Raw genomic sequence first — 18297 nt, forward strand, 5'->3', positions numbered from 1 at the left:
TTTTTTTTTTTTTTTTTTTTTTTTGAGACAAAGTCTCGGTTTGTTGCCCAGGCTGGATTTTGCAGTGGCATGATCTGGGCTCACTGCAACCTCCGCCTCCCAGGTTCAAGCGATTCTCCTGCCTCAGCCTCCTGAGTAGCTGGGATTACAGGCACGCACCACCACGCCTGGCTAATTTTTGTATTTTTAGTAGAGATGGGGTTTCACCATGTTGGTCAGGCTGGTCTCGAACTCCTGACCTCGTGATCCGCCTGCCTCAGCCTCCCAAAGTGCTCGGATTACAGGCATGAGCCACCGCACCCGGCCTTGTTGGACAATTTCTTAAAGCTTATAGGACCTTTTCACTTTGCTGCTTTGCCAACAGCAATTTAAGTCATATGTCATATGAAAGTCAGGTACAGCATTCTGAAGAGAAGACTCATGTGGTAGCATATACCCTACTCACAACCAGGCAGTCAATTATTGGCTAATTCCAGAGGCACCATGGCTATCAGCTACGGTGGTCCTATGAACACTATTTGATTATTACACCGTAGGAAATTGGAGGTTACTCTTCCTTCAATTCGGGGCTTCTAATAGGTATGGACTAGAGTCTTACCAAGATTTCTTTAAAATGCTAAGGGTAGTTCAGGACCTTAGCAAAGTAACAAGAACCTTATAGGAAATATGCTACTTATATAGTATGCAGAGAATGAATAGTCAAGGTCAAGGACAAACACAATCACTGTGCCTATATCATGATTCTTTGGTATAATCAAAGCTAATTTAAAAGTATTACTTTAGGTAGAGGTAAATAAAAGCGAAATCAACCCAGGTTGTTTTACTTGGTTTGGCCTATACCTTGTTTGGTTCCCCTGGATTATATGAAGAAAACATAGGAATTTTTCGGATCTCTTCCTCTGACAAACGATTTCTCTGGATTTCATCTTCTGGGACAAATTCTATTGGCTGCGTCAGCTTCTTAGGCCCAGTCCAACAATGCTCAGGTGAAAAATCAATAACATTTGCCACATGGAGACTGGGGCCTTTACCCTGTGCTGCCTGTTTTCCCTTGTCCTGGAGTAATGATGGGCTCTCAGCTGTGCCACTATCACCCACTGATGTAGCTGAGATCAGTGAGTGGGAAGCAAAGGGTTCACCTCTCATAAGTTGGAACTCTTCAAGACGTTTTTTCATTATCATCTCTTGGTAAAAACTTTCCAGGTTGTTCATGGGATCACCTTTGTTCTTCTTTTGGGGTTCATCTGGATCAAGACAAAGAGATAGGGAAGTTCTACAAAGCCTACCAATACAACCTTTGACAAATTAATAAAAATTAAATCCTGGACCTCAGATAAAGAAACACTGCTGGGGCAGGTATTTACAACCTGTGACAAATGACAATGGTAAATAGTTATCTTATTACAGTATATTTCAAGTAGAATTATAGGCCAGAACTACGGTGAGGCAAGTGAGGCACCTAGAATCGTGCAAATATATGCACCTCTAATTGATAAGGACATTTAAAAAAATATAAGCAATATAGCATTATACTTCACAAAATTAATAATTCCTTAGTATCATCTAATACCAATGTTATGTTCAAATTGTCCTGATTCCATCTAAGATTTTTTTAAACTTGTTTATTCAATTCAAAATCTAAACTAGCCTTTGGCTGTTATATCTCTTAAGATACTTTTATTCTAAAACAGTGCCTCGTCTCTCCCACCCCTCTATTTCATTTTCTCACTCAACCATTGATTAAATAAACTACATTTGTTCTATGAACAAATGAATTTGATTAATCATTTTCTGATGGTGTTGTTTAACTTGTTCCTTAATCCCTTCTATTTCTTGGCAGATAATCTATAACTATACTACCTAATACAGTAGCCATGGTCACATGTGTCTATTTAAATTAATTTTTAAATATCAGTTCCTCAGCTGAACTTAACAAATTTAAAGTGTTCGACAGTCACATGTGGCTAGTCGATACCATATTGGACAGAACAGATAAAAACTATTACATCATTTTAGAAAGTTGCATTGGACAGTGCTGATCCAGAGGTTTGATTAGGTTCAGGTTCAATATTTTTAGGAAAGAATCCTTTATAGACAGATATGTACTTCCTATTGTATCATGTCATAAGACACATAATGTTTGGTGGTCCTATTTTTAGTGATACTGAAATTGATCAGTGGATTGAGGTGGTAGATTGTATTAGTCTCATCCCTCCATTATTAAATTTTCCCATTCACCTTCCACCTAATGGGTTTTTTACATCCACTGATGACCATTACCTAGTCTATTAATTTATTAAGAGTTGCAAATCATGGCTTTCCTAATTCTTTCTTTCACACTTATTATCTGTAATTCTAAAATGAACTTACCGTCATCAACTATGTGGTTTCCCTAAATGTAGACCATATGGGAATGGCAGGATGATAAATGCTTGATTCTTTGCCATTATTTACCAATTATGAGAGTAAGAGTTGACACCTTAGAAATGTCTAATGGAGGCTGGGTGCGGTGGCTCATGCCTGCAATCCCAGCACTTTTGGAGGCCGAGGCGGGCGGATCACAAGGTCAGGATTTTGAGACCAGCCTGGCCAATATGGTGAAACCTCATCTCTACTAAAAATACAAAAATTAGCCGGGCATGGTGGCGGGCACCTGTAGTCCCAGTTACTCGGGAGGCTGAGGCAGGAGAATTGCTTGAACCTGGGAGGCGGAGGTTGCACTGAGCCGAGATCACGCCATTGCACTCCAGCCTGGGCGGCAGAGCGAGACTCCGTCTCAAAAAAAAAAAAAAACAAATGTCCAATGGTGACCAATGGTTATTTTTAGTATAATAATGAAACCGTGTATTTTCATATACTGTATCTGTGTCAATTAAACATAGTCATTATTCTTTTTAGTGGCCAAATTATCCCACTTAGGACCAGTGGGAGCCCCTTCAAATTGGCTCCTGTATTGCTTCTCGGCTTTCTGGCACAGCCAAATATCCTAAGCTCATCTTGCATACCTCCTAACTCAAACCTGGAATATTTTTGTAGGGACCCTTGGTTCCTTTTAAGAGGAAGTGGTATTTAGAAACCAAAGTGTGTTGCTGGTGTGTGCAGAAGCAACTTCCAAGTTGTTGTTTCCAGTCCTTTTCAGTGGACAAAAGCTAGGACTTTTTTTTTATATGATCCACTAGAATGGTTTTATTTTATTATTTTTTTAAATTTTACTTTAAGTTCTGGGATATATGTGCTGAACATGCAGTTTTGTTACATAGGTATAAATGTGCCATGGTGGTTTGCTGCACCTATCAACCCATTATCTGAGTTTTAAGCCCTGCATGCATTAGGTATTTGTCCTAATGCTCTCCCTCCCCTTTCCCTCCACCCCCCGAGAGGCCCCAGTGTGTGATGTTCCCCTCCCTGTGTCCATGTGTTCTCATTGTTCAACTCCCACTTATGAGTGAGAACATGCAGTGTTTGGTTTTCTGTTCCTGTGTTAGTTTGTTGAGCAAGAGGGACATTTTTAAAGAGAAAAGTAAACCATGAGTTTATATTGTTATTTCCAACTCAAATTTAAGATAACAAGATTTTTACTTAAACTCCTCTATTTTAGAGTGTATCTCCTCTCATATGCTTAAAATAATATTAGCAAAATTATTCACTAGCTTCTTCCTACAATATACTTATAGAATTTTAAAATGTCAATAACAATACTATCACCAATAAAACTGCTGAATATAGTTTTATATTTCTTTGCAGTTACTTTTGCCCTTAGAATATGGGTCCCGTTGGAAATATACAAATGTTTTAAAGTCACTATAAGTAACTGTTTTGTTTTCCAATTGTGTGTTTATGCTACTAACTTTATTTATCATTAGGCTCATTTGCTTCAGGTTGTTTTTGAATTTTAGGATTGATTTTTACCTTTTTGATTAAGCTTTTAAATGATGCAAAATATTTACATGGATCTAAAGTGAAACTGTTATACAGTACCTTCACAGAAGTCTCACTTCCATCTCTGTCCCCTTTATCCCATTCCCTTCCTTCCCCATAAATAATAATTTTTATTAGGTTTTGGCTTATGGTTCCATTGTTTCTTTTTTGAAAATATAAGCAAATAGGCATATATACACATACACATAATTCATTAGTTATACCTCTCTCCTACATAAAAAGTAACTTACTCTAAGCACTGTTCTACAATTTACTTTTTTGCACTTAACAATATATCCTGGAGATAGTTCCATATTAATGTGTAGAGCTCTTCTCATTCCTTCTTAAAGCTGCACAGTACTCCACTGTGTGGATGTACCATAGTTTATTTAACTATTCCCCTCCTGATACACGTTGGTCTTATATCCAGTCTCATACTGTTATGAATGATGTCCTGATAAACAGCTTTGTGCATACAGGATTTGGTATTTTTCAAGTATATGTTTAAAATAGATTCCCTGAAGTGAAACTGCTGAGACAAAGGGCAAATGTGTATGTAATTTTTCTATGTATTGTTAAATTTCACTCTGTAGGAGTTATACTATTCTATATTTCCACCAGCAAGGCATAGGAGTAGTTATGTAAGTATTTCCTAAGACACAAAAAGCACTAACCATTAATGAAAAGATTGATAAATTCAACTACAATTAAAATTAAGAACTTCTGTTCATCAAAATGTCATAAAGAGATGGAAAAAAACCCCACAAGATAGGAAAAGATATTTGCTACACAAAGAACTATCAGAGAACTTAAAACTAAAATACATGAATAACTCCTACAAATCAATAAGAAAAAGATGAACAACCATTAGGAAAATGGGCAAAATACTGAAGAGATGCCTTACAAAAGAGGAAATACACATAGCTAATAAATATATGTGGGCCAGGCGTGGTGGCTCATGCCTGTAATCCCAGCACTTGGGAGGCTGAGGCAGGAGGAAAGTTCCTTGAGCCCAGGAGTTTGAGACCAGCCTGGGCAACATGGTGATACCCTGTCTCTAAATTAAAAAATAATAATAAAATAAATATATACAAAAGTGCTCAGCCATATTAGAATTGAGGGAAATGCAAATTAGGAAGGGTATAAGATACTAATAGAAAACCAACATATTGGCAAAAATTAAAAAGAATGCCAACACTACATGTCAGTGAAGTTGTAGAGCCACTGGTACCCTCACATATTGCTGGTGGGAATGTGTACACACAGTGCAAATCAACATGACATCATCTACTAATGTTGAAGATATGCTCAACATACAACCCATCAATTCTACTGCCACATATATACCTTAGAAAAATGTACGCATATATGCACCAGGACACGATAATAAGAATTTTCAGATCATTGCTATTTATAATTGCCCAGAGTTAGCAAAAATACAAATGTTCATCTAAGAAGAATTAATTATAAAATTCTGGTACGTTTATATGATGAAATACTATCATCCAAAGAAAGTGAACAAATTTCAGCTACATATGTCCAAGTGGATGAATAGATTAATAAATACGCTAAAAAATAATTAAGGATGCATCAATAAATAAGGATTCCTCCCTTTGTAGAGCTAAGTGAATTACATGGCATGTTAGAAGGTAGGAGTGCTATAAAAAAGAAAAAAAAATACAAGATAAGATTGGAAGAGCTATGGGGTGGTTGTAATTTTTAATGTTGGTCTGGATAGGTCTCATTGAGAAGGTGCTATTTGAGTGAAGACCTGAAGAAAGCAAGGGCATCTATCATACCGATACTAGAGTGAGGTCTCAAGGTAGGAGTATGTCTCAAAAAACTAAAAAAGACTGAAATCATATAAAGTATGTTCTGTAACCACATGGACATACATTAGTGATCCACTACTGTAAGAAACGGGAAAACACAAATATCTGGAAATTGAACAACAAACTTCTAAATAACCCATGGGTCAAAAAACTCATACAGGAAATTTAAAAATATTTTGACCTCAATGAAAATGAAAACACAACATATCAAAATTTATGATGCAGCTAAAACAATGCTGCATCCATATGACAGACACTTAAAGCTTTAAATACCTGTATTGGAAAAGAAGAATGGTTTCAAATTTAAAACCTGAGCTTCCAAGTTAGGAAACTAGAAAAAGAGTCAACTAAACACAAAGCAAGCAGAAGGAAGAAAACAATAAAGATTAAGAAATAAATCAATGCAATAGAAAATGGAAAAATAGAGAAAAATCAACAAAACCAAAAGCTAGTTCTTTGAAAAATTTAACAAATGACAAACCTTTACCTAGACTGAACAAGAAAGTAAGAGAGAAGACAAAAATGACTAAAATCAATAATTAAAGAGGAAGCATCACTACTAACTTTAGGGAATGTAAAACAATTATTTAGGAATATTATAAATAACTTTAGGCCAACAAATTAGGAAACCTAGATAAATGGACAAATTCATAGAAAGATACAAATTACCAAAGCAGTCTCAAAGAAAAAACAAGAGGGTGAATTAGTACTCAATAAACAACCCACAAAGAAAAACCCAGGTCCAAATGGCTTCATTGGTAAATTCTATCAAATACTTAAAGAAATAATACCAATCCTGCAGAAACACTTCAGAAAGGGAAGAGAAGGAAATACTTTCCAATTCATTCTATGATGTCAGTATTACACTGATAACAAAACTAAACAAAGACATTACAAGAAAGCCACAGACCAATATTCCTCATGAATATAGATGCAAAAATACCTAATAAAATATTAGCAAGCCTCATCCAGCAACATACAAAAGAATCACACACATATAAGTGGGATTTATCCCAGAAATTAAAGATTGGTGTAACATCTAAAAATCAATAGATTAAATCTTAAATCACATGATCATCACAGTAGGTGCAGAAAAAGCATTAAACAAAATCCAATACCCATTTATAATTTTTTAAAAGCTCAATTAACTGACACTAGAAGGGAGCATCTTCAACCTGCTTGTGGTAGGCTGAATAATGGCCCCCCAAAGATGTCCACATCCTAATCCCTGGAATCTGTGAAAATGTTAAATTACACTGCAGAGGGGAATTTGCAAATGTGATCATGTTACGATTGAGATAGGAAGATGATTCTGGATTATGCAGGTGGGACCAATGTAATCATAAGGGTCCTTATCAGAAGGAAACAAGAAGGTCAGAGACAGAATGGGAGGTGTGATGATGTATGCAGAGGATAATGTGAGGAAGGGGTCAAGAGCCAAGGCATGCAGGTAACCTCTAGAATCTGGACAAGGCTCAACCAGAGCCTCTAGAAGAAATGCAGTCCTGTTGACATCTTAAGCCATTTCTGACCTCTAGAACTACAAGGGCAGAAATTTATATTGTTTAAGCCACTAAATGTATGGTAATTAGTTAACATACTAATTACCTTTCTTTTCATGGGAAAGTAATATACTGCCAAAGAGCATGTGCAGAAAACCCAGAACTAAGATCATACTTAATGGTTAAAAACTGAATACTTTTCCCCTAAGACTGGGAACAAGGCAAGGATGTTAGCTCTCATCACTTCCATTCAACATTGTACTGAAGGTTCCAGACAGTATAAGGAGGTAAAAAAAAAAAAAAATCCTCCAAACTGGAAAGAAAGAAGTGTCTTTATTCACAGGAAATAGGATGGTCTACGTAGAAAACTCTAAGGTATCCATAATAAAAATTTTAGAATAGAAGAGTTTAGTCACAGGATACAAATTAATATAGAAAAATCAACTTTAGGCCAGGCACAGTGGCTCATGCCTGTAATCCCACCACTATGGGAGGCTGAAGAGGGAGGATCACCTGAGGTCAGGAGTTTGAGAACAGCCTGGCCAATATGGTGAAACCCTGTCTCTACTAAAAATACAAAAATTAGCCAGGCGTGGTGGCGCATGCCTGTAATCCCAGCTACTCAGGAGGCTGAGGCAGGAGAATCGCTTGAACCTAGGTGGCGGAGGTTGCAGTGAGCCAAGATAATGCCACTGCACTGCAGCCTGGGTGACAAAGCAAGACACCATCTAAAAACAAAAAAAAAGAAAAAAGAAAAATCAACTCAATTTCTATATAATTGCATGCAACAATTGGAAAATGAAATGTGAAAACAATTCTATTCACAAGAACATGAAAATCATTAAAATGCTTAGAAATAAATTCAAAAGGCTGGGTATGGTGGCTCATACCTGTAATCCCAGTGCTTTGAGAGGATGATATGGGAGGGTCACTTGAGGCCAGGAGTTTGAGACCAGCCTGGGCAACACAGTGAGACCCCATCTCTAAACAAAATTTTAAAAACAATTAGCCAAGCATGGTGGCATGTACCTGTAGTGCTAGCTGTTCAGGAGGCTGAGGCAAAAGGATCCCTTGAGCTCAGGAGTTGGAGGCTGCAGTGAGCTATGACTGTGTCACTGCACTCCAGCCTGGATTACAGAACAAGACCCTGTCTCTAAAAAATAATAAATAAATTCAATAAAGAAAGCATGAGATTAAGTTTGATAAAATAAATGTAACTAAAAACTACAAAACAATGCTGAAATAAACTGTAGAAGATCTAAACAAAGGAAGAGACATTCTATTTTCTTGTATTAAAAGATTAATGATTAAAGATCAGTTTTCTCCAAATTGAATTATAGATTCAACTCAATCCTTATTAAATTCCAGTAGGCTTATTTTTCTTAAAATATTGGCAAGCTGTTTCTAAAATTTACATGGAAATACAAAGCACCTAGAATAGAAAGAGTGATTTTAAAAAAGAGAAACAAAGTTGGAGGAGTCATACTACCCAATTTCAAAAATTACTATAAAGGTACAGTAAAAAGATTTAGAGTATAAGGATAGGCATATAGATCAATGGAACCAAGTTGAGTGTCCAGAAATAAAGCCTTACATTTATGGTCAATTGATTTTTCCACAAAGGTGCCAAGACAATGGGAAAAATAATAGCCTTTAAATAGTGCTGGAACAACTGGACATCCATATACAAAAATATGAACTTGGACCCTTTACTTCACACATAAAAATCAACTCAAATGTATAATATATCTAGATGTAAAATCTAAGACTATAAGTATTGCAGAAAAAAAATAGGAGAATATCTTTCTGATCTTGAGTTCAGCAATGATTTCTTAGATATGACACCAAAAGCACAAGCCATAAAATAATGAATTGAACTTCATTAAAATTAAAAACTTCTGGCCGGGCGCGGTGGCTCACGCTTGTAATCCCAGCACTTTGGGAGGTCGAGGCCGGCGGATCACAAGGTCAGGAGATCGAGACCACGGTGAAACCCCGTCTCTACTAAAAATACAAAAAATTAGCCGGGCGTGGTGGCGGGCGCCTGTAGTCCCAGCTACTCGGAGAGGCTGAGGCAGGAGAATGGCGTGAACCCGGGAGGCGGAGCTTGCAGTGACCCGAAACCGCCCCACCGCACCCCAACCTGGGAAAAAAAAGGAAAACCCCTCCCAAAAAAAAAAAAAAAAAAAAAAAAAAAAAGAAAAGAAAAACTTCTGTGCTTCAAAAGACACCATTAAGAAAATAAAGACAAGCTACAGACTAGAAGAAAACATTTGCAAATCATATATATACCTTATAAGGGACTTGTATTCAGAATAAAGAATTCTTATAACTCAGAAACAACCCAATCAAAAAATGGGCAAAAGACTTGAATAGACATTTCACTAAAAAAGACATACTGATGGCTAATGAGCAGATGAAAAAGTATTCAAGATCATTTGTTATTACAGAAATTCAAAATAAAACTACAATGAGCTATCAGTACACACACTGAAATGGCTGTAATAAAAGACAGGTAATAACAAGTATTGGCAAGGATGCAGAGAAATAAGAACTCATACATTGCTGATGAGACAGTAAAATGATACAACCACATTAGGAAATAGTCAATTCCTCAAATTGGTTATACACAGAATTACTGTAGGACACAGAAATTCTACTCATTCAAGAGAAATGAAAACATGTTCACACAAATGTTCACAGCAACATTATTGATAATAGCTAAAAGTGGAAACAACCTAAATGTCATCAAGTGGTGAAAAGATTAAACAATGTGGTATATCTATTGACATGGTTTGGCTCTGTGTCCCCACCCAAATCTCATCTGGAATTGGAATCCCCATAATCCCCACATGTCAAGGGAGGGACTTAGTGGGATGTGACTGGATCATGGGGATGGTTTCCCCTATGCTGTTCTTGTGATAGTGAGTTCGTTCTCATAAGATCTGATGGTTTTATACATGTTTGACAGTTCCTCCTTCACACACACACTCTCTCCTGCCACCTTGTGAAGAAGGTGTCTGCTTCCCCTTCTGCTATGATTGTAAGTTTCCTGAGGCCTCCTCAGCCATGCGGAACTGTGAGTCAATTAAACCTCTTTCCTTTAAAAATCATCCAGTCTCCAGTATTTCTTTATGGCAGTGTGAGAACAGACTAATAAAGCTGTAAAATAAAAAAAAAAAACTAGCTATATAAAGGAACAAATTGCTGATACATGCCACAACATGGAGAACCTCAAAAACATTATGGTTCCTGAAAGAAGCCAGATTCAAAAGACCACGTATTGTAAGATTCCATTCGTTATGAAATATCTAGAAAAGACAAATTTACGGAAACAGGCTTGGGGTATATGTGGGATTCATTTACTGCAAATGAGCCCTAGGGAATTTTGCCCTGGGTGATGGAAACGTCCTAAAATTGGACTCTGGATTTGATAGCACAATTCTATAAATTTACTAAAAATCACTGAATTGAACACTTACAATAGGTGGATTTTATCATGTGTAAATTACATACCTCAATAAAGCAGTTTAAAAAAAACAAATTATTCAGAATCACAAAAGGTGAGAAGAAATAGAAAACAGAAAATGTACTGAACGTCATTAAAGGATAATTAAATTAATGGAAAGGTACCATGTTCACATTTGAAGATTTGAAGAGTCATAGATATGTCAATTGACCTCAATTGACTTAAATGCTCGATGGAATCCCAATCAAAATCATATAAAGGTATGTGTGCATGTGTAACTTAATAGATTTTCAAATTTACATGGAAAGGCAAAGTGTCAAAAGTAGACAAAACACTTTTGAAGAAAAACAAGTTGGAAAGAATTATTCTGCAGATACTAAAACATCATAAAGCTAGACTGTATGATATTGATTCTAAAATAGCCAAAAAGACCAAAGGAACAAAAGAGAGAATAAAAAAAAATTCATTCATATATGAACACCTGATATATGACACAATATCCATCCATATATGAACACCTGATATATGACACAATATCCATCCATATATGAACACCTGATATTGCGACACAATAACAGTCTAGACATTTTCAATATTTGGTGTTAGAAGGCTATCTACATGAGGGAAAAAAGGAACTGGAACCCTACTTTATACCATATACATAAATCTATTCCAGGTGGATTAAAGACTTAAATGTGAAAGGCAAAAAACATAAAGCTTTTAGAATGAAGAACAGTATCAGGGCCAGGCGCAGTGGCTCATGCCTGTAATCCCAGCACTTTGGGAGGCCAACGAGGGCAGATCACCAGAGGTCAGGAGTTCAAGACCAGCCTGACCAACGTGGTAAAACCCCACCTCTACTAAAAATACAAAAATTAGCTGGGCGTGGTGGCGCATATCTGTAATCCCAGCTACTTGGGAGGCTGAGTCATGAGAACTGCTTGAACCCAGGAGGCGGAGGTTGCAGTGAACCAGGCCACTGCACTGCGGCCGGGGTGACAGGGGAAGACTCTTTGTCTCAAAAAAAAGGATTTATTAATCAAAGCACAAAACCACTAAGTATAAAAAAAATTAATAAATTTTATTACATAGAGATCAACAACTTTTGTTTACCAAAAGATACCATGAAGGCAGTGAAATGACAAACTACAGAATTGGAATATACATTTTCAACATATATCACCAACAAAGAACAAGTATCCATAATAATAAAAAGACTCATACAAATTTATAAGAAAATGCACCTATGATTAGAGAAAAATTGGAGACAGAGTATTCAGGATGTATAACCTCAACACTTTCCTACCTCCTTCCTTCCTATAGAGAGGTGGCAATAACTGAGATGTGCTATATCTTAGTGCTTTGGTGTTCACCCATTGGTTATTTCGTCTTTAAAGTTATTTATCTGCTGACTTCAAGATTCACAAGCTATTGTTTTGATAGATGCCTAAAGTGACCTCTGAACCAAGACTGCATCTGGACAAAGATACAAACAGACGGAAAGACATTCAGATAGTAAATAGGCATTTTCACATTTGCTAAATGGGCAAAAGAACTGAATAGCCATTTCACAAAGCAGGCTGTCCAAATGGCCAGTCAATGTGTAAGAAGGTATCCAACATCACTAGTTATCAAGAATGAAATTAAAACCACAATGAAGCAAACAAACAATATAGGCTCAGACTCTTAAAATGACATCCTGAAAGGTACACACACACACAAACACGAACACGAAGGCAGGGGAACTGTTCAGGGAACTGTTCTAAAGCAAACTAAGTGTAATGTGTGATCCCCAATTGTATTCTGGATTTATAATTGAGAAACCTGATTGCAACATTAGAGGAGCAATGTTAAATTTCTTAACAGTGATCAGTATACTGTGATTGCACAGGAGAATGTCTTTGTTCTTAGGAGATACACAATTAAGTATTTAGGAGTAAATCCTTATGTCTGAAACTTACTCCAAATAGTTTATCAGTAAACAAACTACATACACATACACTCATATGGAGGAAGAGAGGTAAAGCAAATGTGGCAAGTTGTCAACAGTTGGTGAATGCAGGTGAAGGGTGTGGGTGTATTCTTTCAATTTTTCTCCACATTTGATATTTTCCAAAATAAAAGGTTGAGGAAAATAACACTTGACTAAAGGCTTTAAAAAAAGTAACATAAATTGGCCCGGTGTGGTGGCTCATGCCTATAATCCCAACACTTTGGGAAGCTGAGGTGAGTGGATCACTTGAGGTCAGGAGTTCCAGACTAGCTTGGCCAACATGGCGTGTGCCACTGTCCCTGGTGAACATTTTGTATTTTTAGTCTGTACTAAAAATACAAAAATTAGCCAGGGGTGGTGGCAAACGTCTGTAATCCCAGCTACTCGGAAGGCTGAGGCACGAGAATTGCTCAAACCTGGGAAGTGGAGGTTGCAGTGAGCTGAAATCATGCCACTGCACTTTAGCAGAGCGGACTCTGTCTCAAAAAAAAAAAAAAAAAAAGTAACATAAATAAATGTTAACTAATAATAAAGGGAAAAAAGCACAATGAGATACAAGTAAATACTCATCAGATTAAAGTCTGACAATACCCGTTGTGGACAAGGATGCAGAGCAACCTAAACATTTCCACATGGTTGCTGGAATTTTAACTTGGGGGAATTCCTTCAGAAATTAGTTAACAGCTATTAAAGTTGAAGACGTGAACACTTCACCACCCAATTCCACTCCTAGATATATGCCCTGAGAAACTCCTGCACACGTGTCCCAGAAAACATGTACAAGAAAGATCACAGTGGCAGAAGTGATATATACAGCCCCCCAAATGGGAACAACCCAAATGTGCAACTACAGTAGAATGGATAAACTATGGTATGTTCATATAAAGGAATACTATACTATACTTCAATGAAAATGAACTATGGCTACACATAGCAATATGTACGAATATCTCAAATATAATTGCCAGAAAACACCACAATATTGAGTAGAAAAGGAAGACCCAATAGAATACATACAGTATAATTCACTGATACAATGCTTAACCACAGGCAAAACCAAACACTGTCTAGTGCTGCATGTACGGGTGGTAAAGATATAAAGAAAAATAAGGAAATTATCACAAGTTAGGGCAGTAGTTATATCTAGTGGGAAGAGGGTTGTGATTTGTGAGGGACATATGGGGATTTTTGGAGTATTGGCATATTCTATTTCTTGATCTGATTAAAAATGTTTTAAGCACTGTTTGTCATGATCTATCTCATTATAAAAAGATGGTTTGCAAAAAAAGTGAATGAGAGGTGAACAAGTGGCAATAAGTAAATGTACTGGGTTAAATAGAATCCTCCCAAAATTCATGTCTACCCAGAACCTAAGAATATGACATTATTTGGAAATAGGGTCTTTGCAGATATAATTAGTTAAGGTGAAGTCACAGGGTAGGCTCTGAGTCCAGTGACTGATGTCCTTATAAGAAGGACATGTGAAGATACAGAGACAGACACAGTCAACAACCAGAATGCCATGTGATGGCAGAGGCAGAGATTGGAGAGATGCATCTATAATCTAAGAACTGCCAGCAAACACCAGAAGCTAAGAGAGAGGCATGGAACAAATTCTCCCTCAGAGTCACTAGAAGGACCCAACCTTGCCAACATCTTGATTTTGTAGCCTCCACAACTGTGAGGGAATAATTTTCTGTTGTTTTAAGCCATTCACTTTCAGCAGCATCCTACTTCCCAGTACCAAAGTCTGTATTAGATTCCTAGGGCTGTCATAACAAAGTACCACTGGTACTGGGAAGTAAGATGCTGCTTTAACAAATACCTAAAAATGTGGAATTGGATTTAGAATTGGGTAATGAGTAGGGGCTGGAAGAATTTTGAGCTGCTTGATGGTAAAAGCCTATATTACATTGAGGAGATTGTTGGTAGAAATATGGATGTTAAAGGCAATTCTGGTAAGGGCTCAGAAAGAAGTAAAGAGACAGTAGAGAAAGCTTCTACTATCTTAGAGAATATATGTGTTCATGATTATATACATGTAATCATGAACAAAACGTTGCTAGACGTATAAATGTTAAAGGTACTTCTGGTAAGGCCTTAGAAGGAAATGAACATGTTATTAGATACTGGAGGAAAGGCAATCTTTGTTATAAAGTGGCAGAAGCTTGGCTGATTTGAGTTCTACTGTTGGGCGAAAAGTCTAACTTAAAAGTGACAAACTGATATTTCGCTAAGGAGATGAATGGGCAAAGTGTGGAAGATGCAGGCTAGTTTCTCCGTGATGCTTATAATAAAATAAAAGAGGAAGGAGGAAAATTGAAGAAGGAACTGTTAAGAAAAAAGGGGATAACACTTTATGATTGGGAAAATTCTCAGCCTATACAGATAGCGTGCTCTGGAAACAGGGCCAACAGTATAGATGGACAAACTTTCACTGAAGAGATTAAGTGTTAGGGTGTTAGGATCCAATCAACCATCTCAGCAGAAGCCAGGAATACAGATGGGGTTATCTAGGAAGAATCTGTAGAGAAACCTCATGTCTAATGGTGCAAATCTCTTGACATATATGAGACTGACAATGTTTTTGAGAATCTTATACCAGCAAAAACTACCAGTGCCAGCCTGGTGTGAAAGAGACAGAGACAGGACAAAGGAAGGATGATTACAAGAGCAAAGTCACAGACGTAGAGGCCGGAGAGGATGGGGCTATAGCTGCCCTGATAGACTGAGTATATGGGCCCAGTGGACAAAGCACTGAGCCCAGAATATTACTCATAGGCCTTGAAAACTAATGGAATTTGCCATGCTAGGCTACAAACTTGCTTTAGACCAGTAACCCCTTTATTCCCTCATTTTAGCCCTTTCAGAATGGGAATGTCTATCTTATGCCTGTCCCACTATTTTATTTTGGAAGCAGGTAACTTGTTTTCTAGCTCCACCAGTCTCTGGATGGAGAGAAATTTTGCCCCAGGATGGACCATATCCAGAACCTCACCCATACCTGATATAGATGATTTAGATAATGAGACTTAGGACTTTTTGAGTTGGTATTTAGATGATATTTGGGACTCAGACTTGGTGCTGGAATGGGTTGACTTTTGGGGATGTTATGTATTTTGCACGTGGATAGATGTGAATTTTTGGCACCAGAGGGCAGACTGTACTAGGTTGAACAGTATACCTCTAAAATTCATGTCCACCTGGAGCCACAGACTGTGAAATATTTGGAAATAGGGTCTTTGCAGATGTAGTTAAATTAAGATGAAGTAATACTAGATTAGGGTGGGGCCTAAATCCAATGACCAATATCCTTTTAAGAGAGAAATGTGAAAACACAGGTACATGAGAATGCTATGTGATGACAGAGGCAGAGATAGGAATTATGCATCTATGAACCAGGGAACACCAAGAATTGCTGGCAACTACCAGAGCTAGAAGAAGTAACAAGGGATATTTTCCTAGAGCCTGCAGAGAGAGCATGGCCCTGCTGACACCTTTGATTTTAGACTTCCAGCCTCCAGAACTGTGGAGAGGATAAATTTCTGTTGTTCTAAGCCACCAGATTTATAATAATTCGTTACAGCAGCCCTAGGAAACTCATACAGTAATTATAGAAAACTCTTCGAAGAATTGTGCTGTAGAAAGGGCAAACTATTGATACATACGACAATATGAAAGAATCCCAAAAAACATTATGTTGAATGAAAGAAACCTTACACAAAGAACGTATACTGTACGATTCCAGTTATATGAAGTTCTAGAACAAGCAACACTAATCTATGGTGGAAAAAAATCAAAACACTAGTTGCCTCTGAGAGGGTAGGATGGGAATTACTGGAAAGAAGTATGCTGAAACTTTCTGGGGTGATAGTAATCTTCTGTGTTGATAGGGGTTAGGTTACACAGATGCAGTGTGTCCTGGAGATGGTCCGATGATTGCCTTTATTCCCAATTCCATGTTCAGTGATAACATATTGGTAGCTTGAAACTGGCTATGGTGGTAATATGTACATCTTGGAAACTGGCAAATGATACAAATCAGGGCCTGTTTCCCCCACTCCCCTCCCCCACCCCCCCGCCAGAGAGCTGGTTGTTAAACATTTACCAGCATATCACTACAGATTTATACATTGGTCAAAAGTCAGCAAATGAACACTTAAAAGATCTTTACATTTAAGTGCTTGCAAATTTTGCAACAAAAGAAGAATCATTAATAAATATTTAACTCTAATTAACAGTATACATGCTGAAGTATTTGGGGGGGAGGAATTTACATCAGCAGTTTTCTAAAATACAATAATAAAGATGGAATGATAGATGGGTATGGGTATAGATAGATATGTGATAAGGCAAAATATTAATGGTAGACTCCAGATGGTAATATATGGTTCTTTGTGATAAAATTCTTTCAACTTTTAAGTGTGTTTGAAAATTTTCAAGGAAAACAAAGAATAGAAAACATCTTTTCCCATTAGGATATCAAAAATATTAACATATTATATTATCTATTTAATATTATCTTTCTTAGGGCTTAAATTTTTACATTTCACTTTTTAAATGAACTGCTACTTATTATGGTATACAGTAAAAGAAGAAGATCTTGTCAAAGGCCTTTTCTGCATCTATTGAGATAATCATGTGGTTTTTGTCATTGGTTCTGTTTATACGCTGGATTACATTTATTGATTTGCATATGTTGAACCAGCCTTGCATCCCAGGGATGAAGCCCACTCGATCATGGTGGATAAGCTTTTTGATGTGCTGCTGGATTCGGTTTGCCAGTATTTTATTGAGGATTTTTGCATCAAATAAAAACTCTCAATAAATTAGGTACTGATGGGACGTATCTCAAAATAATAAGAGCTATCTATGACAAACCCACAGCCAATATCATACTGAATGGGCAAAAACTGGAAGCATTCCCTTTGAAAAGTGGCACAAGACAGGGATGCCCTCTCTCATCACTCCTATTCAACATAGTGTTGGAAGTTCTGGCCAGGGCAATTAGGCAGGAGAAGGAAATAAAGAGTATTCAATTAGGAAAAGAGGAAGCCAAATTGTCCCTGTTTGCAGATGACATGATTGTATATCTAGAAAACCCCAACGTCTCAGCCCAAAATCTCCTTAAGCTGACAGGCAACTTCAGCAAAGTCTCAGGATACAAAATCAATGTGCAAAAATCACAAGCATTCTTATACACCAATAACATACAAACAGAGAGCCAAATCATGAGTGAACTCCCATTCACAATTGCTTCAAAGAGAATAAAATATCTAGGAATCCAACTTACAAGGGATGTGAAGGACCTCTTCAAGGAGAACTACAAACCACTGCTCAATGAAATAAAAGAGGATACAAACAAATGGAAGAACATTCCATGCTCATGGGTAGGAAGAATTAATATCATGAAAATGGCCATACTGCCCAAGGTAATTTATAGATTCAATGCCATCCCCATCAAGCTACCAATGACTTTCTTCACAGAATTGGAAAAAACTACTTTAAAGTTCATATGGAACCAAAAAAGAGCCCGCATCACCAAGTCAATCCTAAGCCAAAAGAACAAAGCTGGAGGCATCA

At 37.1% G+C, this 18297-nt stretch overlaps 1 protein-coding gene across 8 annotated transcripts in view; it reads right to left on the minus strand.

Moving 5' to 3' along the window:
* RBM41 (RNA binding motif protein 41) overlaps positions 1-18297 on the minus strand; it is a 68294-nt gene that overhangs the window by 35429 nt on the left and 14568 nt on the right. For all 8 annotated transcript variants that reach the window (XM_058441384.1, XM_032757425.2, XM_032757423.2 and 5 more), the window contains one exon: positions 841-1244. In XM_058441384.1, coding sequence (XP_058297367.1) covers positions 841-1244 — 404 coding nt within the window. The remainder of the gene's footprint in view (positions 1-840; positions 1245-18297) is intronic.

This window comes from Hylobates moloch, unplaced genomic scaffold (assembly GCF_009828535.3).
Source record: "Hylobates moloch isolate HMO894 unplaced genomic scaffold, HMol_V3 SCAFFOLD_7, whole genome shotgun sequence".
NCBI classification, from domain to species: domain Eukaryota; kingdom Metazoa; phylum Chordata; class Mammalia; order Primates; family Hylobatidae; genus Hylobates; species Hylobates moloch.